The sequence below is a fragment of the Corythoichthys intestinalis genome, chromosome 6 (assembly GCF_030265065.1).
Source record: "Corythoichthys intestinalis isolate RoL2023-P3 chromosome 6, ASM3026506v1, whole genome shotgun sequence".
Classification (NCBI taxonomy): Eukaryota; Metazoa; Chordata; class Actinopteri; order Syngnathiformes; family Syngnathidae; genus Corythoichthys; species Corythoichthys intestinalis.
This window is the reverse complement of record NC_080400.1, coordinates 55251018-55270246: the sequence shown is the minus strand read 5'-3', so window position 1 is coordinate 55270246 and position 19229 is coordinate 55251018. Positions and strand designations below refer to the sequence as shown.

Here is a 19229-nt window from a genome sequence, read left to right as displayed (position 1 = left end):
TCTCCGAGGTATTGATTCAAAAACTTGTGAATAATTTCCAAAGTAATTTTAAGCCATTCTTCAGTTAGAATACCCTCTTTTAGAGACGATAGCGGTGGAAATCAACACCTTAATTGAATTTCAATAATGTTGAGTTTAGGGGATTGTGCCGGCCATACAAGATGCCCAACTTCATTAGAATGTTCCTCATGCCATTCTTTAACATTAAATTTCAATGATAATGATTCCAAAACGAAGTCTTGATATGGGAAACAAATGCAATTGAGGTCTGGAGAATTTATCGTTTATGAAATCTGGGTTGAGATTTTAAGCGACTTATTTTGTCCACCACATTTACTTTTACGGTAAGTACCGCACTGCCAGCACCTGCAAGCTGCGTGGTTGAGTCAAACTATGTTTTCTATGAATTCATCATGGGACTTTCCAGGACGCAAGTGAACTTGGTCTCGTCAATGAAAAATAAACTTGTAGGACCTCCACAACAACCTTTTCAAAGATGTAGGCGAACACAAATACTGTATGTCTTTACCTTTTTTGTCCTTCTGGTAAGGCCGTGTGGAGGGCCTGGCTGAGGTGGTGAGCGTGGCTTGTGGTCAGGACCATTCTCTGGCCCTGTCTTCATCTGGACAAGTCTACTCCTGGGGGGGTGATTCCAAGGATGGAGTACTTGGGTTATTGCCCGGTACGGCTTACCATACTCAAAGTGCGAGGTAAGAGCCCGATCTTGCTATTATTTGTACAAAAGTTGAAAGACCCAACATTTACAGCTGTATGACAAGGTTTGGGCACCCCTGACAATTTCAATTACCATATTTTCCGCACAATAAGGCACACTTGAATGCCTTCCATTTTCTCAATGCGTAATCTGGTGCGCCTTATGCAGGATTTTCCAATAAGAATACATTATAAATACATTATATTTCCATTAATTCGTTCCACAGCCCAAAAACCTACACTAAATTCTTAATAAATACTGCTGGTATTATTAGACAAATAGCAATTACACATAGCAAAACAAATAAATTGTAAATAAAAATCATTCATTCATTCATTCATTTTGTAATAATGTAATGAATCGGGTTCTAATGTGGTGGACGTGTTTTGCGTGCTGTACATGAATGCACAGTGTAGCTGACGTCACAGAGTTAGAAAGGTGCAGTTGAGAATTTACTTTCTCTTTTAACGTTCTGTCGTTGAGGTAGTCAACTGTGGCAGACAGTAGGGGTGTTGTGTTGCACAAGTTCTGAAATAAATGATTAAACACCTGACGAAGCTGGCGATCTCTTTGGCGATGGTACCACAATAATAATTGTTGCCTTAGCTTATAAAGACTGGCGAACGGAGGCCGGAGGAGGAGTATTGTCGAGCCACTTCATGGATGTGCACACCACGCTCATATTTTTCTATCATTTCTATCTTCATTTCAGTGGTAAAGCCTAACCTTTTTCCTTTTTTTCAACACCTGCGCTAACATTGTTGGAACCCATGTTGATTTCTTTCATAAGAAAATCCGCCGTGCGTCCGTCTCCCGGCAAAACAAAGAAACTGCGGCGCTGTCATAAGTCGTCGTATTTCAAGCATTTTGTCGGATATTGAAACAAATGGTGAGTCAAATTTTACGTCGGATGTCGAAAAGATCGTGTGTCAATGCCACTGTATATGGATCAATATTGGTTAATCCTGACATGACATTCCCTTTAGCATAGCTCCATCTAGTGGATGCATAATGACCACCCAAACCACTACTACCACTGTGCCTTATAATGTGATGCGCCCTATACAGTGGTACCTCTACAAAGAAGTTAATTCGTTACAGGACCTTGTTTGTAAGTCGAAATGGTCGTATGTCGAGCAGGATTTTCCCATAGGAATACATTATAATCCCATTAGTTCGTTTCACAGCCTCAAAACCTGCATTAAATCCTTAATAAATGGTGCTGGTACTATTACAAATGGCAATTACACAGAGCAAAACAAATAAATTATGAATACAATTGGAATAATATTATAATAATAGTAATAATAATAACTGCAATAATGTAACAGATCGGGTTCTAATGTAGCGGATGTGTTTTGCGTGGTGTACCTGAATGCACTGCGTGGCTGACTTGACAGAGTGAAGGAGGACTTTTTACTTTCACTTTGTTCAGCTGGGGCAGACAGTAGGCATGTTGTGTCGCACAAGTTCTGAATTAAATGATTAAAAACCTGACGAAGCAGGCAATTTTTTGGCGATGTTACCACAAAAATAATGATCACCTTTTATATTGACTGGCAAACGGAAGACCGTTGAGATTCTAGACATTTTACGGCCGTATTGTCAAGCCAGTTCACGGACGCGCCCAACAAGCCACCAATCATTTCCTTCATTTCAATAGTAAGAATTACCTTTTTTCGCCCCCTGTGCTAACATTCTTGGAACCCATGTTGATTTCTCCCACAACTGTGTGTCAGTCTTCAGGAAAACAAAGAAACTGCGGCGCTGTCATAAATCGTCATATTTTGAGCATGTCGTCGGATGTAAAAAACAAATGGCCAGTGGCGGACTTGGCAATTATGGGGCCTAAGGCGACCATATCCAGGGGCCCTCTTCGTGTGTCTGGGGTTAAAAAGGTGAGAAGGGTGTGGAGGAAATATGTTCTGGTACACTTGGGCTGTCCTAAATGACAAATTTTCTCCTGATTAGTAAGCCGCCTAGTTTTACGATTAATCAACTAATCTAATAATTTTCTTTTTTTTTTTTTTTTTACTAATTTAGCAATGAAATTTTTGTTGACCCTTATTCACAAAACTATTTTGGAACACCTAAATTCTTTATTAAAGTACAAATAATCATTTAATAACAATAATTAATCACAAACAATGAGGTTAAATGCTGATAGCATTTACTAGTGCAAAAGAATGGAAAGTAAACAGATATAGAACACTGACTTTGCCTTTCCAACATTATTCAAAGCAATTCTTTAAAAAAATTCTAGCAATATTATTATATTATACTTCTATAAATAATAGTAGTATAATAATTATAATAATTATTCATTGCCAATCATATTTGTCATGAAGGGTGTCATTTTAAAACTATTCTTAGTGTAGAATCTGTATAATGTAGTCTTTACTCAGCATATTATAATATTAATTCTGAAGTATGTGGGATTAACTCCAGAAATTATTATTTATATGACGAACATGACGTGCTTTTGCTGTTAACCAGCTGTTGAGTGTTATTGTATGACGATTAGAACTGTACTACATTGTTTCACCACTGGGTGTGCTGTCGTGTAGTTTATGTTCGGTGTGAAGAAAAGGAAGAAAGTTAAAAGAGGCATTAGAAGCCTGTTCTCAACTTCTCCCTCACTGCAGTGACTGCACTTTGGCTCTCATGGAGAGCACGTTCGCTCATGTGTTCGAAATAAACGATAGCCGACGTGCAAAGTAGCAAGTGAGCTGTAAAAATAGCGACCTTAGTGGCATGAAAACTGCGGAAGAGCTACTGTAAGTGAAGCTAACGAACAGCTAAGAGGAGCTAAGCGATGCTAAACGGCGCTAAATGAAGCGAAGTGACTGATACTCAGTCCGTCGTCGTGGAACAGTCCATTGTAGTGCGTGTGTGGGGGGAGAGATAATATAAATGCAGCATTCAAATGGCTTTCTTTTTGTTTTGTTATTTGTTTGCTCGGTATGCTGACATAATTATACATGATGAATAGTTGGGGGTGCTGCTGGCTCCAACGAGCCGTTGCTCGTTGGGGCAAGGGCAGCTGGTTGGGGGCCCCCTACTGGTTGGGGGCCTAAGGCGATCGTCTACTTTGCCTGAATAGTAGATCCGCCTATGCAAATGGCGAGTCAAATTTTACGTCGGATGTTTAAAGGGGAACTGAAGAGGTTTTCAGATTTCGCTCTTAAGTGTTTTACTCAGTTGAATTGTATTAAATGCGTCATTCGCTCTCTCAAAAAGTCACTTAAAAAAAAAATAATAATAATTGACCGCGTAGTTTTTGAGTTATGGCCATAGCAACACCATAGCAACGAGGGACGCGCCGTCCTGCCGACCCCTACCTCGTGACGTAACTTCCAGGAAGCCTCGCCACCACTCTGAACACGGAAATATAGCACCACGCTATCCTCGCCATATATTGCAAACATTTTCTGGGTTTTACTCGCGGGATTCGTCATGCCATCTCGATGTGTAGCGATATGAATTACTCACAGGAAGACTCGAGACTCTAGGAGTGGTCCAAAAAAAAACTTCTCCTGCAAAGGTTTGGACCGTTTTTGTTAGCATGCATACAGGTCCCCAATCGGCTCATTGTTTTCATCATTTCAGCCACGACAGCTTTGAAAACCTACAACAATGCAACCTTGGTTTTCCAAAGACGTAAGTAGAACATTAATGGCTTTTTTTATATATACTAGGGGGACTCCTACTGCCAGTTTGTTGAAGTGCGACATTTTTTTTTTTTTTTTGCTGTTGGCCTGTCATAAGTAGATAGGTTGGCTGACATGTCGTCTACTCATGAGATTTTATTACTATATCAATAGGTGTTATGTAAATTCAAATGTCCCCAGCACCAAATAGGTCCTTGGCTCGTTTTTTATATTTCAACATCAAGGTCTGCCTATTTGAAGAGGGAACAATAGCATCAAATAGATGCTGGTATGACTGGGGCATTATTATTTGATCACCAAGAAATTATTATTAAATTAAAATTAGGATTCATCCAATATTTTCATGCTGCTGTGATTTTTTTTTTCCCTCCAGGAAGCCAAACATAAAAAATTAAGTGGCGGAAACCCTCAACACGATGAAAAAAGCGTTGCAAGTCAGTTGCCACCCAGTTTCCCAAAATCAAGAGAGAGTGGGTCGAGTCATATGATGACCGAAGTGATGCGGTGTCCAGCGATGACGACTGAAGAGATCCTATGAGGCCTGCCAGATGCTGAATTTCTTCCGTCTGCGACATCAGATGACGATGATTTAGGAGAAATAAATGTAGCAAATTTTGATGACATGAAATCATAAACTAGTCATATATACAGTACACATTTTTTAAAAGAAAAATCAAATTACCTTCATATTTTAATGATAATGCATTATCTTTGTATAGAGAACACTTCATGCTACAGAAAAGAGTAAATACATATTTCCCACTGCCATTATCATTTTTCAATGTTGCGCTAGTCCGTTGCTATCCTAACTTTGTGTTGCTTACTAAAATTATGCTCTTTGATGTGTGCCGTTGTGTGCTTGGTATAACATGTTGTGTCACAATCTGACAACGAAAGCTGATGCTGATTCAACATAAACCTGGTATCATTATTGCGGCCTATTGAATATTTTTTCAGAATGTAATATAATTACAATATTTTATATAACAATAGAATACATTAAACAGTCAACAAAATGTGTCAGTGTTGTTAACAATTTATGGTTTTATTTTTTTAAATGAAATTCATGCCCCTGTCAGTGCTTCAGCCTCTGCAAGTTTGGCTCTCACGTCTGGGATCTCCTGATGACACAGGCATACTCTTGGAAGGGTAATTACTTGATGGTTTACAGCAACACCTGGAAAATAAAATGGTTTTGTCATTTATTTTGAAATATCAATAACATTTCATTCATTTAGCCACATTTGGGCTAGCTTTACCATATTTAGATCGGTAGGCGCTGTCCCATTACCTAATATCCAGTTTTAGCTATGTGTAGAGCATGGAAAAATATACAACCATGTAATCGCATTCTAATAAAAAAAATCACGATGCTGGACTTACCACTCACTCTCCCGTTCGTGAAGTGTCAAGCTGTCAATTGGCGTCATGACGCCATCTGCTGTGTCAAGTAAATCGCCGTCATCTGACGCCTCAGGTTCAAACATGTAGGGATTAATTGTAGTTCATCTTTCCTGGGAGCCTTTGCCATCGGTAGCGTCACGAAAGAGCGATCCTGAATGGTTACCTTTGGTGGAAATATCACTGACATCGTTGTTGCTGCTATGTTAGCTGTGGGTAGTCTTCTGTTGCCTACGTCACACTTCCGGGTTTACGAAGGGACCATTAACGGAGTGCAAAAAAAATAAAAAAAACGCAAATTATCCTTACAATTACGTGTTGATAATGTCATGGTTGTTTTGACGAACTTGTCCCAAGTTTATATTCATAAAATTACACCAAAATCCGGAAAGGTCTTCAGTTCCCCTTTAAAAGATGAAGTGTGTCGAAGCGATCGTATGTCGAGGTATCGCTGTATATGAAAAGTTATAGTAAATTGATATTAAAAGCCCTCTTAATGTTTTCGTTTTAATAAAATTTGTAAAATTATTTTAACTAGTAGGTCGCCATTGTTGTTGTTGACGTCGCAGGGCGGTGACGTCACATGAACACGCTGCCGGACTTCCACCGTGTCACTCTTTAACTGTCCTCGGTTCTACCCTTCCGATTTGAACCCAAGTGGAACATTAATGTGAAGGACAGCAAAATGGATGACTCGAGTAGTGTTTATGTGACTAGTTCGCTAGTGACAGCACTCCCCTGCTCTAGTGACGAGAGCAGGAGAGTGATGTCAAAGACTGTTTGCAGATCTTCACGCTAAACTATTATGTGATCCCACTTATTCAGATATTATTATGGAGATAGATAGCATCCAGAGCTTCCGTGTGCTTTACAAATGATTAGGGTATACATTGATGAAACACAGCAGTTTTGATTATTTTTGTTGATAGCCCGGGGCCGCGCATCAAATCACACGAAAAAGTTTGCCTCTACCGAGACGTCTAATGGCGTCTAATGACATCTTACTTAATTTTTGTCACGTAAAAGCAGATGGCCAGATTGTTGATCATCATGCCAGTTGCTTCTCGGTGAATAAGCGACACCTAAAACGAATAAATGTATTAATGCCAACAGATTATAATGACGCCTTATGTTGCACATTGAGATCTAAGAGGCAGAGAAAGGCGAGTGGACACAGGCGTTCATTGAACATTGGCATAAGCTTTGACAAATCCTTCACAACAAACATAAGTATAATATAGTAAAAATACAACTAAAATAATATTCCTATCTCCCAAAAAAATAATGTTCACAAAAAGAAAAGTGCTTCAATTTGTATTAATGAGGCCTTATTCTCACACGGTTAAACAACAATACAAAGAGAACTGGCATTCACAATCAAGATATCCAAAATACACATAAAACTTACTCAGACTTTGGTAAAACTCTGAACATTTTAGCAACTCGTTTAGCTCACTGGATTGCAATATTTAGTCACAATATACAAACTAGGATGCTTAGAGGCTTGTACATTGTGAAGACAACATTGAAATGAACGTAATATACAATGAACCCGCAGTAAAACAGGAAGCTACGGCGTCAGTCGAGGGACAAAAAGCACTCGTTGGCTTGATCTCTAATTAATTTAAAACTCACCATTGACACCTAGTGGTGTATTTAAATCACTACCTTAGATAGTAAGATTGACAACGTGGAAGTACGCCATGTGACGTCACCATCTGCGACGTCAACAACAATAGTGAGCCATTATTCTATTTTTTTATTTAAAATTCTACAAATTTTATAGAATTCATAGAAAATATGGTATTTCATTCATAAATCATTGGGTGTTTCTATCAGCAACAGTGTAGCCAGATTGCGTGGGTTTCCGCCCAATTTGACTGTTGTCAAAGACTGAACAGGCGGGAGAAAAATACTTTGGGCGAGTTGATAAAACTTGGGCTACTTTTGGCAAAATTTGTTAGTTTTGTAAGAACCGTTTTTATTAGTTTTAACTGTTAAATGTGTATGTTTACAAATGTGTTCAAGCTGATTTACACTTCCTTTATAAGCAATATGAACTCTCCTCCATGATTAAAAAAGCATTGTAATGTGTCATTTACTCTTTGCCGCCAGTTCAAGTACTGTTTCATCGTTTACAGGCCTGGCTGATCCCATGGATTGGTCAAGTAAGCTGGTGTTAACTTGCTTGTTTGCATTAGGACAATATTTGCCCTAAACCGGTAAACCGGTCTAAACCGGAAGCCAAGACACCCTATCCATGCAATTATCTTTTAATATCGTGCAAGGAATTTAGAATATTAGCAACATACCGTTGCTCCTGACAAAACTCAATTTATGAATACATTTGAGCGAATCAGTTGGTGCTGTAGTTCTAGCTAGAAACTAGTGGTGCGAACCTGTAGGTACCTCATGATACGATACGATTTGCGTTACAAGGGCTCACGATAATGATGATCGCACGATATGGCGATACACCAATTATTGATGCATGGGTCAGGAAATCATTCCAAGATATTCTACAAAACAACTAAGAAACAGAAAAACAAGCTCTTTTCATCCTTCTGTGAATTGTATTGAGTTTATCACTTCTAGATGTCCAATTGATTTGAACTGGGAGGGTGGCAACGAATAAACGATTCGCTGCAATCCCTCCCACTTCAACCAGATTGAACGTCTATAGCCAATAGTGCCAGGCAACGAGTTAATTTTGGAGGATTTACGTGTCACTTCCTGTTGATTTAGGGGCATTTACAGGTAACTTCCTGTTGATTTCGAGCTATTGAAAAGGAAGTGACTCAAGAATGTCCCCAAATAAATAGAAAGTGACTCAAAATGAAAAGGAAGTAACCTGTAAATGCCCTAAAATAAACAGGAAGTAACTGTAAATGCCCACAAAAGACTGGCTGTGAATGCTCTGGTTTCATGCCATTGACGGTGTAGACATCCACTTTAGTCAAAATGAATTGGATGTCCTGCGCCGTCAATGACAGCCAGTGAGCTAATGTAGACATGAGTCTGATGGTAGGTTTTGGTAGCAACCTGTTGGTTCCTTTTTTTTTTTTTTTTTAAACAGTGACATCCTTTTAAGACAACATATTGATTCTTGGTGGGAGCATATCGATAACCTTTTGGCCTCCAAAACATCGCAATATATCACCGTTTCGATATATTGTCACACCGCTACGAGGAGTTAATTTGACTTGAACTGACCTATAGATAAAATACGAATTCTATAAACAAGGTTATGTAGAAATTGTAACCTCCCCAAATTATTTGCTTGTGGTGACTTTTCCCCTTTTGTATTTTGATTGCAGTCCAGTGCACATGCCAACGCCAATCCCAGTGATTCAGGTTGCTTGTGGAAACTCCCACTGCTCGGCATTGACCAAAGGTAGGAAATTGACTTGACACAAGGAGCTAACAATAAGCTCGCATTGTAATGTGTGTTAAAACCTAGCACTTAAAGGAGTGTGATACACCGTAGTTGAAATTGTCATCAACTGCTTTATTATGAGGCAATATGATTTTTCTCCCAGCCAGTAAGTAAAGCAATGATACTGAAAAAGGTTGCATTCCATAAGAAGAATAGCAATATTATGAAGATTATTGTGCAAAAATGTTTGAATTGTTTTCATAAATGCCTTAAGTTTTATTTAACATGTATACAGTGGTATGGAAAAGTATTTGAACCTTTTGGAATTTCTCACATTTCTGCATAAAATCACCATCAAATGTGATCTAATCTTTGTCAAAATCACACAGATGTAAAAACAATGTCTGCTTTAACTAAAACCACCCAAACATTTATAGGTTTGCATGTTTTAATGAGGATAGCATGCAAACAATGACAGGGGGAAAAATAAGCAAGTGAATCCTCTGTCTAAGGAGACTTGAAGAGATATTGAAACCAATTTTTACCAAAAAATTTAAGTCAGGTGTGTGCCCAATCACTGATGAGTGGTTTAAAGCTGCCCTGCCCACTAAAAAACACACACTTGGTAAGAATTGTCTTGAAGAGAAGCATTGTCTGATGTGCATCATGGCTCGGTCAAAAGAGCTGTCTGAAGACCTGCGATCAAGGATTTTTTATTTGTATTTGTTTATTTGTAAGTTGGAGAAGGATACAAAACCATCTCTAAAAGTCTGGATGTTCATCATTCGACAGTCAGAGAAGTTGTCTAGAAATGGAGAGAGTTTGGCACTGTTGCTTCTCTCCCAAGGAGTGGCCGTCCACCAAAGATGACCCCAAGAGTTCAGCACGGAATACTCACAGACGTAAAAAAAACCCCTAGAGGGTCTGCTAAAGAATGGTGTTCATGGGAGGACTCTGCTGCTGAAGTCACTGCTGTCTAAAAAACGTTGTTGCTCATTCAATTTTTGCAAAAAGGCATTTGGACACTCCACAGAAGTTTTGGCAAAATATTTTGTTGACTGTAGAAACCAAAGTTGAATTGTTTGGGAATTACACACAACGTCACGTGTGGAGGAAAACTGGAACAGCTCACCAAAATCAACACTTCATCCCCAACGTCAAGCATGGTGGAGGGAGCATCATGATTTGGGGCTGTTTTGCTGCTTCAGGGCCTGGACAACATGTGATTATTGATGGAAGAATGACTTCAAAGTTTATCAGGATGTTTTGCAGGAAAACCTTAAGCCGTCAGTCAGACAGTTGAAGCTAAAAAGAAGATGGATGCTGCAACAAGACACAGAAAACAAAGAAGTAAATCAACTTCAGAATGGTTTCAGAAGAACAAAATACACATTCATTAGTGGCCAAATCAAAGTCCAGACTTGAACCCCATTGAGATGCTGTGGCATGACCTAAGGACAGGGTTTCATGCCAGACATCCCAGGAATCTGACTGAACTACAGAAGTTTTGTAGAGAAGAATGGGCCAAGATTATTCCTCATCGATGTGCCTCTGGTTGACGTTATTGCTGCCAAAGGGGGGCCACAAAATATTAAATGTGATGGTTCACCTCCTTATTTTCGCCCTTCTGTCATTGTTTGCATACTATCCTCAATAAAATATGAAACCCTATAAATGTTTGGGTGGTTTTAGTTAAAGCAGACAGTTTTTTCATGATGTATGATTTTGACAAAGATCAGATCACATTTGATGGTGAATTTATGCAAAAATGTGAGAAATTCCAAAAGGTTCAGATACTTTTTCATACCACTGTATATTTAACTTCAATGTGACCCAGTATATCATGGGTTTATTTTGATTGTGTTTGAAGGTATTGAGTCTGTCACTAGTTTGTTGTTTGAATTGAATGAAGTACAGTGAGCTTTGAGGGTTAAAAATCAATTGCAATTGCATTCCTTTGTAAATTTGTAATTTTCCATCTTCCGTAAAGGATGTATGTGTTTACTGTCAAGTGAAAAGTATAATAGATTCGGCCCTACATTTGAACACCTCCGTGAAGTTGGCCCTCCATCAGACGCAAATTTATATAAAAATGTTGTCAATCATTTGTGCTACTTTTGTGCCTCTTTGTGCTGTAAAAAGTTTCGTATGTGCTGCAATTGTTTTTGAGATATTTACAATTCTTTTATTGGTCAATCTGAGGTCAACGAGTCCCCCATTTTGATTAGAAATGGCTAAAAATGTGTCAATCCGATGCAGGCATGTAAACTTGCCAACTTTCGGCAAAATTTTCGTCATTCTTCTGAATCACGTACATCCTAAGAGAAAAAAATGGGGAGGGCATGTCAACGAGCTAGTGAAACCGTTAACTTCAAAACCGTAGTCCATGCTCAAAACTACACTCTAGTCCTATGACCTAGACCTATCACCGCCACTCTCTTCTCGTGACAACAAATAACTGACAAGGGTAAGAGACGGGAGCACAGTTATCACCAATCAGCAATGAGGAGGCCGAACCCCTCTCCATTCCAGCTTCTCGCCCGGACCCGTTGGAAATTGCGGCAAGGTAATGGATGAATGTCAAAAATTGTTAACTTCTTAAAGCTAAAAGTTTGAGTGATGGCCTATAATAGTCTTCATAAATTATTCAATCGTGTCGTTCGATCATTCCTGCCCTTTTAATGGTGTCTATAACAAAAGTATTCGCTTAATTTCTTAATAACTGACTTCAGATAGTCCTCGATATTTCACCGCCTCGTAGAACGCAGTTGCTCAAGGTAGCTCTAACTAGCGCCTTTCACACAGGGCTTTGCTAGTAAAGTTAGCGAACGTCAGTTGGGATCTGAATTGTCGCCAGTTGGCGTTGTGACGAGTTATTTAAGGCCCCTTTGTAAAGCGCTTGTTAACGATAAAAAAAATAAATCATGAGCAATGAAGTAACTAGAGTGATGAACTAGTGTTCAGGGCTTTGTTAGTAAAGTTCTGAATGGTCACCAGTTATTTTTGACAACGAGTTATTTAAGGCCCCTCTATACTCTCCGATAATTACAGAAAGGGAAGAGTTTTGCCTTGTTGTGGAGGTCGTTTCATTTGTTTAGCCATCGAGAGTTTATCAAACCAGAGAGCTCCGCTACAGGTCGCATTTGAAAGTACCCCCATTCCCGCACTGTTCGTACACGCCCTCGTTTATAAAACAGCCTACAGGTGTACGTCTGTTTATCCAGTATGATGCCCTATCAATCGAAGTTAAAGACCATGGGACTAATTGCTTTGGTTGAATGTAAAAAAAGTTATGATCACTACAGTTAATGCTTTTGAAGACTTGTAATTTTTTATCTATCTATCTATCTATCTATCTATCTATCTATCTATCTATCTATCTATCTATCTATCTATCTATCTATCTATCTATCTATCTATCTATCTATCTATCTATCTATCTATCTATCTATCTATCCATCCATCCATCCATCCATCCATCCATCCATCCATCCATCCATCCATCCATCCATCCATCCATCCATCACATAATAGGTAAGTGAATGGAATTTATACTGTACCTGTAAATTCATATTTTATGCTGTACAGCTGTTCTCTGCTTAATGCAAATGGGACATACTGTATATTTTATAATTTAGATTTTGTATAATTTGCTACTTAATGCGTCTTATATGTTCTGATTTCAGGATGAGAGATTTAGACTTGTATAGTATGTTAAATTATTATGTACTGTGTTTAATTCGAGATGTCTCTGGTTGCACTATGAAATGCACTTTTCCGCACATGCCGTGTGTCCATGTTACTTTGCCACCTTTTTCACCCCTAACCAGTTTGCATGCCTGCAATCGTTAACGCTTTGTTTGTGCGGCTGTTGTTTTCTAAACATTGAAATATTAAATTTGAGTGATGACGTCAATCACACCGTTTCCATATCCAACTCCCGCGGCTGATGCAGCGTACCAACTTTCTCAATAACAGAGGGATGTCCCAATAACAGTAAATGTGGGGGGCGGGGGGGCTGTGAGTGACGTTATCACTCACCCCCCATTTACCTCAAAATGGACAGGAGGAGTTGCCATTCGTTTGTGCTACGTTGGCGCTAGTTGATGGGAGCCCTCTGCCATTGAGGAGTACGCTCCGTCAGCTGCGACGACGGGGCTACAATCGACGTCATCCCTTGAAGTTAATAACTCAATATATATAAAACGATAGCAGCACAAACAAGCACAAACGAATTGCACCATTGTAGTTCCGTTCCGCATTAGATGGGGTGCACTGCGTGACGTCATCCCTCGAAATTAATATCCCAAAAATGATAGCTGCACAAATGAAAGTTGTACAGCACAAACCAGCACATATAGTTGATTTGAAAGTATGGAGAGTTAACAAAGTTTGTAAAATAATTAGTACAGTTAGATATTTTTCAGTGGCAAACTTGTTTACACAATAATTATTTCATGATAATGAATAGTTGTTCCACTATTATACAAATTGTATTGTATCGTGTACTTGAGATTCTCAGTCCACAGTTTAGATACTGCATTTGTTTTTTCACTCTACAGGAGGTGACGTGTACTCATGGGGTTCAAACAGTCATGGTCAACTGGGTTTGGGGAGACAGATTACTCTGCAGTATACACCTCACCACGTGCACGCACTCAATGGCATCCCAGTAACTCAAATTTCTGCCGGAGCGGCTCATGTGCTATTCCTCACCTTGTCAGGCCTGGTGTACTGCTGTGGGGCCAATGAACATGGTCAACTGGGCGTTAACAGGATTGATGACAAAGGTGAACACTTCACATTACCTGATGAATTACATCTCATAACAATTATAATAATTAAAAAAACAAAATTGCACCCATAGAGAGCAAACACTAAATTGGTGTTACTTTAGAACACATGTATGCAAGTGTTCCTGTTTATGTTTGGGACATTTACCTTGGAATGAGGCAGTCCACACAGTTATAGCCATTGAAGGCACAGGCAGAGTTGCGTTAATTTGGCTGTGGGAAGTGAAAGAACAGCACTATCCCAGATAAACTCTTTGGGTACCTCATGTCCGATTTAGATATTTAAATACACCGTTTCACCAGTTTGGGCATTGTTGATCCTTTCCAGAGCTTTCGTGAAGTTGTATGACTAATTGTATGGCTATTGGCAGTCAGGTAACGCTTACAGTTACAATCAAAATAATCAATGGGAGAATAAAGAGTTTGTCGGATCCTGCTCACTTAACAACATTTGCAGGGTCAATGGTCGTTCTGGGGATGGAGTTTGCAAAAGGTTAATTCCAAGTTCATACAACTTAATATTGTTTTGTTTTAAAAAAGAATTTAAGTTATGTCTATTTTTTTAAGTTAGCATGACTAAAGCGTGGAATTAGTACGTGTGTCAAAACATTTCCATTTAGCAATATGCATTTAAAAACAGATTAAATGTGGCAGTTTGATTTCTTAAAGTCAGTGCCTTGGCCCAAGGTTGGCCTGTGGAATGAAGGCCGGTTTTAACCGCTGTTATGACAAGGCAGTTTTATTGAGAGCCAAACATATCTTTATCTTTAAGCAATAATTTATTTGAGCAAATATTTAATAAACATCTTAATAATTAACTCATCAATTTGGACCTTATTTCCCTTGGTGTTATCGTGCAGCCATTGAGTTATGTTTTTGTAAGCAAATATGTCTTGGTTTACTTTATAGCATTATTGTACGCTCTTTGTCATGTATTTGATTTACTAATTGTGTGCTCATAGTTTGAATGTGGACTGAAAACTGGTTTGAACAGGTGTTATGACAAGGCTGTTATATTTATTAGAATTTCTTTAAAGCTAAGCTTTCAAAAGCTTCAACAACAACCGAGCTTGAACCGAGGATTGAACATGAACACTGTCAAGATGTATGTATACACAGTACAAGCCAAAGGTTTGAACACACCTCATTCAATGCAATACAAATGATGGTCCCAACCCCATTGATTCGATGATTGAATGATGATCATGGTATTTACGATGCTCACGATTATCGATGCATCATACATTTATTAATTAATAAAGTAGCCAAACAAATTTATGTCCATTATTTATTTAAAATGTCCTAATGAGTCAACAAGAATGATGGAAACATGCCTATACAACAAAAAGCTGCCCTTAAGCTGCTTTTTTTTTCACAAGAAAGTGCAAAAACATTAACGATTTTAAAAGCAGCACTTATTTCTCAACATGCCTATACAACACAGCTTCCCTTAAGCTGCTCTTTTTCACAAGAAGGTGCAAAAAAATTAGCTGTTTCAAAAGCAGTACTTATTTCTCTCAACAATACAACAAAATGTATACTGGTGGAATGAATTCCACATTTTCTAGAAATAAAAAAGTGCCTTTAGAAATAAGACTGTATTTAACCAATATACTTTGTCTTCACAGATTTCTGTACTATTTACATGTTTGTTGTGTTACCGCTGTACGTAATCCTGGTTTTACACGTTTTGCATCTGGAGTAACTTTTGTACACCACCAAACAAAACACAAATCGACACGTTAGCAAATTCGCTAATTAACATAGCGCTCGGCACTAACTATTAACATCTTAAAAACAACAACAAAGAAGGCTAAACAGTACAAGAGGGTTCATGTACTTACCTCTTGTAGACGCACACGGAACTGCACACTAGTGTGTGTTATGATTGGAGATTTTCCAATCAACACGACTTGAACCTACTGCTGGACAAATGAAAGGCAACGAGCTCTTGCTCTAAAAAATAACTTGCACACAGAAGAGGACCCAAAGCACGACCCGGTTCTTGCCTGTCTCATACACAAATGCATTTTCGAGTCTTTTGAACAGGAGTAAATTTCTCGCTCAGTAACTTTCGGTGCAGCCATCTTAACCTTGTGCATCCTTTTAGGTGTCCGGGCGGCAGACGTGTCTTGAATTTTGTGCCGCTAGCTGCGGGCTGTCATTAAGTTTTTAGGGAAAATCATTGTTTTTGAACATTTATGAATCGTAATCGAATCGTCACGTGTCGAATGTCGATGTATCTAATAATCAATTTTTTGGTACACCCATAATTTACAGTATATTTATATACAGTATATACAGTGCTGCTCGAAAGTTTGTGAACCCCACAGCGATGGTCAGATTTTTTGTAAAAAAAACTAAAATAACCTTATTAAATGTTAAGTTATACCCAAATCCACAATACTGACATTCCAAATAATGGACTGAAACAAAAGAAATAGTTATATTGTCATTCTTTATTTAACAAAAGTGGTTGATTTAAGAAAAACTCAGATATCATGTGTGCAAAAGTATGTGAACCCCTTCAGTTAATAGGATATTGCGCCTCCTTTTGCAGAGATTACCTCAACCAAACGGTTTCTGTAGTGACTAATCAGCCTCTCACATCTACTTTGGGGGATTTTTGCCCATTCTTCCTTGCAGAACGCAGTCAGTTGAGAGAGGTTTGATGCGCGTCTGGCATGAACTGCTCGCTTCAGGTCCCGCCACAGCATTTCATTGGGATTTAGGTCAGGACTTTGACTGGGCCAGTCCAGAACACGAATCTTCTTCTTTTTCAGCCATTCCTTGGTTGTATTGCTGGAATGCTTTGGATCATTATCATGTTGCATGATCCACCTTCTGCCAAGCTTTAACTTCAAAACAGATGGCGTCAGGTTATGTTCTAGGATTTGACAATATTCCTCAGAATTCATGATTCCCTGGACTATGTGGAGTTGTCCAGGTCCTGAGGATGAAAAGCAAGCCCAGATCTTGACATTCCCACCTCCATGCTTCACTGTTGGGAGAAGGTTCTTTTGGTGGTATGCAGTGTTGACTTTTCGCCAGACATGGCGGTTTTGGTTGTGACCAAACAGTTCAATTTTGCACCTACATCAGTTGATGAAAACTCTTTTTAATTTAGTCTCGACAACACAACTGTTAAAAAAACAAAAAAAAACTACTGAATTGATTGATTAGGAAATCAGGTTGAAATAATAGAAAATTCCAAAATGTTGAGGGGGTTCACAAACTTTTGAGCAGCACTGTATGTATATAATGTAAATTTATACCTATGGTTCCAAACTTTAACTATAAAATGAATGTAAAGGCTGGTTACAATTGTAGAAGGACTGACCGTCTCGTTACCTGTAGGCTTTGCTCGAGTTGTGTCTCGCTGTGCTGTAATTCCAAGTGGTTCCTGGAATTGGATGTCGAGTTTTTAGTCGTCAACAGTGTTTTTGAGCCAGCGGAAAAGTTTGCAACAGGGGACAAGATTTATTTGTCATCTTTATTGGACAGAAATGTGAAGTAATGCCTATTTTTCCAGTGAGCACCCGTTTGTGGTATCTGTTCCGCCTCTTTCATTGTTCACGTCCTGACGAGGTAGCTTGGCTATGTTGTTTTGGCAGCAGACTCTCAGCGCTCACACAGCATGGTAATACACGTGACCCGTTTTTTGTTGTTGTCTTTCGATGAGAAAACGTGACATGTGACTCCCTCCTAAACTCAAAAGCATCATTCTTCATTTTACATACATGATGAAATAATAAAAAAATTGTAACGCACAGACACCAAAGAAACTAACTTTAAACAGATTGCTGGTTTGGAAAAACAAACCCATTAGATTGCTCGTTACTGTAAGAAAGTAATCAGATTACAATAACGCATTAATGACTATCTATCTATCTATCTATCTATCTATCTATCTATCTATCTATCTATCTATCTATCTATCTATCTATCTATCTATCTATCTATCTATCTATCTATCTATCTATCTATCTATCTAATTTTTTACTTAATTTTATTAATTTGACGTATAATGTTTTTAAATAGTTATTTTGAGATCTAGAGGGTATTTTGGGGTACTTAATGTGTTACATCGCCAGCGTAGGAACGGAACTCGTTCTCAACCTGGGGACTACCTGTAATTGTTAATTGCATCCATATACAGTATGTTTACGAAATTATTTTTAGAAATAGAAAGGTATTGTCGCATAAAGTGCAAAATTTTATCATTCATTTGTTCACTTAATAACAGGGAGATTCAACATCTGTGTCGTTCCTGCTCTTCGTCTTCTAAGTGTTTCCTTCATTGCATGTGGAGAAGCTCACACGGCTGTTTTAACAAAGGTGGCAACGTCAGCTTACTTTTCACAACAAAATACTTTTACAATCTGCTGTTCGTTCATGCGATGATGGGGTTCTGCCTTTCATAGGAGGGCAAAGTTTATACATTTGGAGAGGGAGCTCATGGTCAGCTAGGTCACGGCTCTTCTGCGAATGAACTGATGCCAAAACTAGTTGATGGGATAACTGAAGGTGCCTCACAGGTAGCGTGTGGCAGGTGAGCACAACTTAATACTGTATTTGTGGACAAACCATGAATACATTATTACAGTACTATCAACTCTGCTCTTTTAGAAGTCACACCCTTGTTTTGGGATCCTCTGGCGACATTTGGGCTTTTGGCAATGGGGTGAAGGGTCAAATTGGGATCGGGACACTGGAAAGCAGTCTGGTCCCCACACGAGTGCAACTTCCATGGAACTCTGACAGAGCAACAGTCGCACCAACAGGTCTGCATGTCATTTATGACATTGTTGTCACATATTTTACAGTACAGTGGTACCTCGACATACGATCGCATCGACATACGATCCTTTCAACATCTGATGTAAAATTCGACTCGTCTTTTGTCTCGACATATGATGATGTGTATGAAATACGACAATTTATGACAGTGTCATGATTTCATTGTTTTCCCGCAAGACGGACGTACGACGGATTTTCATGTGAGACAAATCAATATGGGTCCCAAGAAGGTTAGTGCAGGTGGTGGAAAAAGCAAAAAGGTGACGCTTAGCATTTAAGTAAGATGGAAATGATCGAATCCAGTGTTCTGCAAAAATTTCCTACATCGGCGAAACGTGCCACATGTAGTAGCCGTTTCACTATTATCCGACTCCAACACATTCACTTGTAGCGTTAACATACATATCATACAAAATTGACAGCAACATGCTTTTGTTTATTTGTCCTGATAGCCACGGGTCTTCACACATAAG

The 19229-nt window shown here is 38.8% G+C and overlaps 1 protein-coding gene and 1 long non-coding RNA gene across 4 annotated transcripts in view; both read left to right on the top strand.

Annotated features, from left to right (window-relative positions):
• Window positions 1-19229, top strand: part of LOC130917198 (E3 ISG15--protein ligase HERC5-like) — a 168089-nt gene that overhangs the window by 14643 nt on the left and 134217 nt on the right. For all 3 annotated transcript variants that reach the window (XM_057838337.1, XM_057838338.1, XM_057838339.1), the window contains exons 2-7: window positions 551-710; window positions 9105-9181; window positions 13726-13953; window positions 18203-18294; window positions 18381-18508; window positions 18586-18740. In XM_057838337.1, the coding sequence (XP_057694320.1) occupies window positions 551-710; window positions 9105-9181; window positions 13726-13953; window positions 18203-18294; window positions 18381-18508; window positions 18586-18740 (840 nt within the window). The remainder of the gene's footprint in view (window positions 1-550; window positions 711-9104; window positions 9182-13725; window positions 13954-18202; window positions 18295-18380; window positions 18509-18585; window positions 18741-19229) is intronic.
• On the top strand, window positions 3791-6076 carry LOC130917200 (uncharacterized). Its single transcript, XR_009063432.1, has 3 exons — window positions 3791-4259; window positions 4325-4375; window positions 4760-6076. It is a non-coding gene; the product is annotated as an uncharacterized LOC130917200 (long non-coding RNA).